The following is a 6,976-nucleotide window of genomic DNA, read 5'->3' on the forward strand; positions in this document are numbered from 1 at the left end:
CATAGCAGAAGTCGTTGATACCCCCTGAGCTTTGGTTGTGGTGCAGGATATGGAGGTGTATCTATGCCGGCATCATTGAGCGGGATTCGAGATCCATGCACGTACAGAGAGACGCTTGCTACGATGACTTGAGGTGCGGAGGTGCAGAGGTGCTTTGTCTCTGATATTAATCGACGTTGTCTACCGAGAATACAAGTACGAGGTATACTCCGTATATCCAACCCTCTTCATTCTCCCACCTCCACCCTCCCCCCCCCCCCCCCCCTTTGGCCCGATTCAAGGCCCGCTTCTTCCCTCGGCCCCATCCAAGTCTTTTCACTCTTGTCACTATTGGCTGCGGGGAACAGATACTGCATATTCGTAGCGTGCAGGTCTCATGTATTGCGACAATTCCCCCCGCCAAACAAAATGCATTCCGGCCGGTACTTTGGATTATTCGTGGCCTGAATTGCTTCGGGAGAAAGTCAAACAACAAAAATTAAAAAGAGAGCCAGGCATGCTTTTCCCAATTCTCACATGGCTACCTTGTACCAGTCTCGCAAAATGTCGGTGAGGTTACGGCAAGTCACTTGGCCTGAATTAATGTTCGAGTATGGGCTATACATACCGTCTCTTCCCGATCATTATTACCATTTCCCATTACCATTACCATTACCGTCACCATCATCACCACCACCATCATCATCATCATAACACTACCACCATCACACAACCACCAACACCACCCACCCCCTCCATCTCGTCCCATCCATCGGCATCTCATTATACCATTCCACTGAATATCACGGCAAGAACCGCTCATCCGCAGCTGCGACACGACAAGACCAAACAAAAATAAACCTTGACACAGAAATCTAGTAAAAAGCTTTGGGTACCTAACCAACTTGTAATTCCGCCGCCGCCCGTCATCACCCCAGTTCCTATTACATACTGATTTGCTCCATCTGGCCCGGTCGGCCTGTATTCGATTTCTTCCATGGCCTTACCCTGTCTGTCGCTTTCTCTCTGACGATCATTTCTTACTTGACATTTTGCCTCTCGAATACACCCTTTTTTTGGCGCTAGGAAAGCTGCCGACTCTTTTCTTGGGCTGTGACTTGGGATCCGAACTGTTGTTCTGAGGGTTGTGACGCCATACTTTCGCTTTCCTCTTGAGAAAACAAAACGTCCCGGATTTTTGTGTCGAACATGGCTCCCTCGGTCAAGCAGCGAAAGATCGCTGTTCTGGGCAGTAGATCTGTCGGTCAGTCCTCTCCCTCTAGACATGTTGTTGTACACGGGAAAAGAGCCAGTAGACGGCAAGGAAAGACGGCCATAGACTGACAAGTTTCCCTTTCTCGGTTGCGCAGGCAAATCCTCTCTGACCGTCCAATACTGCGAAAAACATTTTGTGGAAAGCTACTATCCTACAATCGAGAACACATTCAGCCATGAAATTCCCTACAAGGGCCAGACGTTTCTCACCGAAATCATCGATACTGCTGGACAGGTACGAGGCATCATGCTTCCAGAACAGGTGGTGGGGGGGTTTTTTTTTTGAGTGCGCTGACGTTTTGGTGGGACACAGGACGAGTACAGTCTCATGAATTCGAAGCTGTATATCGGTATACATGGCTACCTTATCGTCTACTCGGTGGCCTCGCGGCAATCCTTTGACATGGTGAGGATTATCCGAGACAAGCTCTTGAATCATCTGGTAAGCCACCCTGAAAGCCTCCTCCCGGCCTCTCTTGCAGGCTGTGCTAATGTCCCCGGTCGTCCAGGGTGCCGAGTCCGTTCCCATTATGATCGTCGGCAACAAGAGCGATGTCGACGCCAAAAAGCAGCGCAAGGTCACCGCCGAAGAAGGGCAAAAGCTCGGACAGGAACTCAACTGTGGTTGGATTGAGACCAGCGCACGGAATAACCACAACGTCGCGAAAGCCTTCGAGATGATGATCGCCGAAATCGAGAAGTCGCAGGAACCAGACAAGCCTGCCGGTGGTGGCAAGTGTGCGGTGATGTGAAGAGCAGCTGTTGCACGACTATCCAAAGCCCTCGAGGGGAATTCGGTGCCGCCTGGGGTTGATTAATTTCGAGGAGTTTCTTCTGGTTTTGGTTGTCTCAACATGTCGGAAGTGGTGGTGTTGTTGTTATTGTTATTGCGCTGTCGGCTTCAGTTGGCGTTGGGGAGCAGCATGATAGACATGGAGATGTTTGGCTTTACAACGGGCGTCTATCGTGGGAATGTGTCAGTCACTCTTGGGCTTCAGCGAGGGGGTGGGAAGGTGAACGCGACTCACTCAGAGACCAGAGTCCTTCATTCGCTCGTCGAGCGAGGGAGGATGCTCGGTGTATCGGGTTCGCAAGATCATGCAATAGAGAAAAGAGATGGAATTGGTTATGACTTGGGCAAAGTAGCTAGGATAATAATATCGCCCTATACTTGGTTTTGTCCGCCGTTGTGAGACCTCCGTCTTAGACGCTGACTCTCTAAATATTGCATCTTCATTGAAGGGGGCCGTGGTGGCTGGCTGGCTGGCTGGCTGGCACATGTCGGAGTGACTCACGAGGCTCCGCAGGTTTCGTGGGGTGGAAGCGCGGGCACAAACACATTTTGTTAGGGGGGGTTCGACCACCTGCACCACACGTGCAGTTGAGAAGCGCAATCTACCAGCCTGCAGACTCCTCAATTTCTCGTGCTTGCCTTGCTCCCGATCCTCTCGTCATCATGATCGAAGTTCAGGACCTCATTGTCTCGAGGTAAGATCGCCCCTCTACAGGTCAGCGTCGCAAATTTGGTCTCACCGGTCCGTTTAGAGGGGGAGATCCCAAAAAAGTGATTGAAAGTCTGCAAAAGCGATACGCCCCCACCGAGATCGTCGACGAGGTCATTGCGCTCTGGAACGACGCCTATCAGAGTATGTCCCCCTTGTGTATCCGTGTGAACTGGCTCTAACTGAGGTTCTAGCACGGTACAAGGCCAGCCAGTATGGCGCAAAGATCAATGCGGTCCAAAAAGAGATCGGGCAGTTGAAGAAAGTCGGTCGACCCCCCTCCTACCCGTGAATCTCCCTGTGAATCTCCCTGTGAATCTCCCTGTGAACATCCCGGACTGATGGGTGGTGGTGTATAGGCAAGGCAAGACGCGGACCATCTGCTACAAGAAAAGATCAACCTGGAAAAGGAGAAGAAGAAGGTCGAAGAGGAGGCCGTAGAGAAGGAGAAGTTGAGAGACCGCAAGTGCAAGCTGATTGGCAATTATGTGCACGAGTCGGTGCCGGTCAACGATAATGAGGTCAGTTAAGAAACCAATCCATAGGACACAACCGAAAGAACCGAGACTGATGATGAAGGGCAATAGGACTTTAATGAGGTGGTGAAGAAATGGGCTCCGGAAGGCTTCACGGAAGAAAAACGAGACTGTCTCTCCCACCATGAGGTGATGACCCGGGCAGAAGTCTACGATGGCGAACGAGGCGTCAAGCTGGTCGGTCATCGAGGGTACTTCCTTCGCAAATGGGGCGTCCTGCTGAACCAAGCCCTCATCAACTACGGCCTGCACTTCCTCGTCTCCAAGGGCTACGATCCCCTACAACCACCCTACTTCATGAAGGCAGAATACATGGCCAAAACCGCACAGCTGGAGCAATTCGATGAAGAGCTTTACAAGGTCGTTGAAGACAAGGACGCAGAGGACAAGTTTCTCATTGCGACCTCGGAACAGCCCATTTCAGCAATGTTCGCCGAAGAGTGGTTGACGGAAAAGGATCTGCCCATGAAATTTGCAGGCTATTCTTCGTGTTTTCGCAAGGAGGCTGGTGCCCACGGAAGAGATGCCTGGGGGTTGTTTCGCATACACCAGTTTGAGAAGGCAAGACTTTCCATCATTCCAAGAAACTCCCGCCCGCTCGTGCTAACAGGAACGTCTATCCAGATCGAACAATTCCTCTTTGTCAAACCCGAAGAGTCCTGGCAAGCACTGGAAGACATGAAATCCATTGCCGAAGAGTTCTACCAATCCCTGAAGCTCCCCTACCGGGTGGTGGCGATCGTTTCGGGCGCACTCAACAACGCAGCGGCGAAAAAATACGACCTGGAAGCGTGGTTCCCGTACCAGGGCGAATACAAAGAACTCGTGTCCTGCTCAAATTGCACTGACTACCAGACGCGAGAGCTGGAGATCAGGTACGGACAGAAAAAAGGCGCCATCGACACGAGGAAGGGGTACGTTCATGCCCTGAACGGAACGCTGTGTGCTACAGAGAGGACCTTGTGCTGTCTGGTGGAGAACTATCAAAAAGAAGACGGCATTGAAGTGCCCGAGGTCTTGAAACGGTATATGCCACCCGGGACGCCGGACATCATTCCATACACAAAGGAATTGCCCAAAGATACGACCTCGGCAAAGGTCAAGCAACCAGCCAAGCCAAAGGCAGGAGGCGCACCTGAAGGTGGCCCCAAGCGAGACATGCCGGCGGCGGAGAATGTCGCGGACAAGATGAAGAACATGAGTGTGTAAAGAGAAGGTCAACGACACAAGATACGTGTGAACTGATTTGACGAGCAACGCATCCATGATCAGATGAGAAGGAATCCATAAGCAAAGCATCCACAGCAGGAGAGGGAGATGATAGATATTCTCACAGACCATCCAAAAAGTGGCTTGTTGCGGTTGCCATTACAGAAACTATTGAATAGATTCAGCGCGTAAAACGAAGTCTCGTCGTGATCATGAAGCAGTTAAGAGTCGGGCCGAATTGTTCCCAGTCATTGATCTTGTGCCAGTTGAAATTCATACGTCACATCTTCTCGCGCTGCCATATTAAAACCCTTGATGACTGGGGGTTTACAGCGAGGCACGAGAAGATTGTTATCTGTGGTATGTCCTACCTGATTCCACTGACCGTGACTATTACTGGAGGATATAGAAAGTGCGCGAGAGCCCGGTATTTGCTCCGCCGTAGGAAATATTCTGCGCCAAATGCCAAGTTGCTCCGCAATATTCGGCGCCAAGAGAATATTTCCGCCCACATACTGCGGTCGACTGCGATATCAAAACTTCTACCACCCCCATCGTCTTCTACCTAATTTCAACCCAACATCAGCAACTTTTGTGTGTTGCCTTTTCAATCGGACCCAGACAGCTTAATCCTGCGACAAGACACCCGTCGCAATCATGGCTGTTGGAAAGTGAGTCCAGTCCTCCACCACCGCCCAGCAGGTCAATTTTGTATCTCCCTGCGCAAACGCACAACACTTGCGCAGGAAAGCAGCAAACCTTGTAAAGGCCAGGAACTGACGAACATCTTTGTGCTCTTCAGGAACAAGCGATTGAGTAAGGGAAAGAAGGGGTTGAAGAAGCGAACGCAGGATCCCTTCACCCGGAAAGATTGGTATTCGATCAAGGCTCCGTCCACATTCAACCAGCGAGAGTACGTCCCCCTCCAATGTACCCCTACCACCACCACTGCGAAGAGAAGGAACAAAAGGGAACAAGAGATGTCTACAACCACACTCTTAATGGCCACTCGCAAAGAATCATGTGTTGACATTTTTGTGTTCATAGTGTCGGCAAAACCCTCGTGAACCGCACCACGGGTCTGAAATCCGCCAATGATGCCCTCAAGGGCCGTATCTTCGAAGTCTCGCTTGCCGACCTGCAGAACGACGAAGACCATGCCTTCCGCAAGGTCAAGCTCCGGGTTGACGAGATCCAGGGCAAGAACTGCCTGACCAACTTCCACGGATTGGACTTCACTTCAGACAAGCTGAGGAGTTTGGTGAGGAAGTGGCAGACGTTGATCGAGGCCAACGTCACTGTCAAGACCACGGATGACTACCTTCTGCGGCTGTTCGCCATCGCCTTCACCAAGCGTCGCCCCAACCAAATCAAGAAGACAACATACGCCGCTACCTCACAAATCCGGGCCATTCGCAAGAAGATGACCGAGATCATTCAACGCGAGGCCACCAGCGTCACCCTCGCCCAATTGACCGGCAAACTCATCCCCGAGGTCATTGGACGCGAGATTGAAAAGTCCACCCAAGGCATCTACCCCCTCCAGAACGTACACATCCGCAAGGTCAAGCTGCTCAAGGCCCCCAAGTTCGACCTCGGCGCTTTGTTGGGTCTGCACGGCGAGAGCGGCCAGGATGACGAAGGCCGGAAGGTCGAGAGGGAGTTCAAGGAGCCCGCACCTCTGGAGAGCGTGTAAACCGGCGGGGGATGTCTGGGGTTGCATTGCGTGTCACTATGAATACATTCCAAAGAAAGAAAAAACACGAAAAGCACATGTGAAAACCTTTATGAGCTCAAGGAGGGGGTGATGATCGAGGAGGACGAGAGAGGCGCGCGCTCTGTTGGACGGGGGCTGCTGATATCCTCGACAGCTCGGTGGTCCATGAATTGCGCGAGTCCAGGCTAGGACGATCGCGCCTCGGGATGTGTGCAATCTCTTTCTATCTCTCTTCTGTGGCCGCACAAGGAAGCAGGAGCAGGATGGCATGAGAGACGTGTCTGCCTGTGGTAGAAAGGGGGAGTTTAGTTTTTCTAGATGCTATTGCACCAAGGAACAGAGTGTGGCCCGGCTGCTCTTGTAGTCGGTGCATCTCCCCCAATTTTTCGACGAATACCTAGTACAATAGGTTCATTCATGTTTATGCTAGATTACTCGCCAGTATAGGCTGGCATAGGCATAGGCATAGGCATACGCATGCGTTCTATTCTGCCGTGAGGGCTTCTCCTTTGACCACCAACCCGAGAATGAGAAAAGAATTCCCATCAATTTTCTACCGACCAAAGAAGAGGAGCGTTTCACTCTAGCATTTCTATAGGTAGTATGTTGGTCTATAGGTATGTTACATATGTGACTGGTGTGTTTGGATGATTTGAGGGAGGAGGAACCAGTGCATCATCATCATCGTCTCGCCGCGGCCAGTCAAACCGCGGTTTTCTCGTTGTCCTTGTCCTCCTCCTCCTCCTCCTCCTCCTCCT

General features: G+C 51.5%; 3 protein-coding genes across 3 annotated transcripts; all 3 read left to right on the top strand.

Moving 5' to 3' along the window:
* Positions 1-1,188: 1,188 nt before the first annotated feature.
* On the top strand, positions 1,189-2,006 carry AYO20_10292 (hypothetical protein; the record flags this gene model as incomplete). The annotated part of the gene is made up of 4 exons (XM_022648550.1): positions 1,189-1,243; positions 1,350-1,489; positions 1,568-1,696; positions 1,764-2,006. 4 exons carry the CDS (start codon positions 1,189-1,191, stop codon positions 2,004-2,006), a joined length of 567 nt encoding a protein of 188 aa, XP_022495504.1.
* A 704-nt stretch (positions 2,007-2,710) lies between these two features.
* AYO20_10293 (serine-tRNA ligase) lies at positions 2,711-4,501 on the top strand (the record flags this gene model as incomplete). Its single annotated transcript, XM_022648551.1, has 5 exons — positions 2,711-2,742; positions 2,800-2,900; positions 2,951-3,021; positions 3,116-3,277; positions 3,344-4,501. The coding sequence occupies 5 exons, from the start codon at positions 2,711-2,713 to the stop codon at positions 4,499-4,501; spliced, it is 1,524 nt and encodes a 507-aa protein (XP_022495505.1).
* Positions 4,502-5,158: 657 nt separating this feature from the next.
* AYO20_10294 (40S ribosomal protein S1) lies at positions 5,159-6,197 on the top strand (the record flags this gene model as incomplete). Its single annotated transcript, XM_022648552.1, has 3 exons — positions 5,159-5,172; positions 5,304-5,414; positions 5,549-6,197. 3 exons carry the CDS (start codon positions 5,159-5,161, stop codon positions 6,195-6,197), a joined length of 774 nt encoding a protein of 257 aa, XP_022495506.1.
* Between the last annotated feature and the right edge of the window lie 779 nt (positions 6,198-6,976).

Source organism: Fonsecaea nubica (assembly GCF_001646965.1).
Source record: "Fonsecaea nubica strain CBS 269.64 chromosome Unknown Scaff107, whole genome shotgun sequence".
NCBI classification, from domain to species: Eukaryota; Fungi; Ascomycota; class Eurotiomycetes; order Chaetothyriales; family Herpotrichiellaceae; genus Fonsecaea; species Fonsecaea nubica.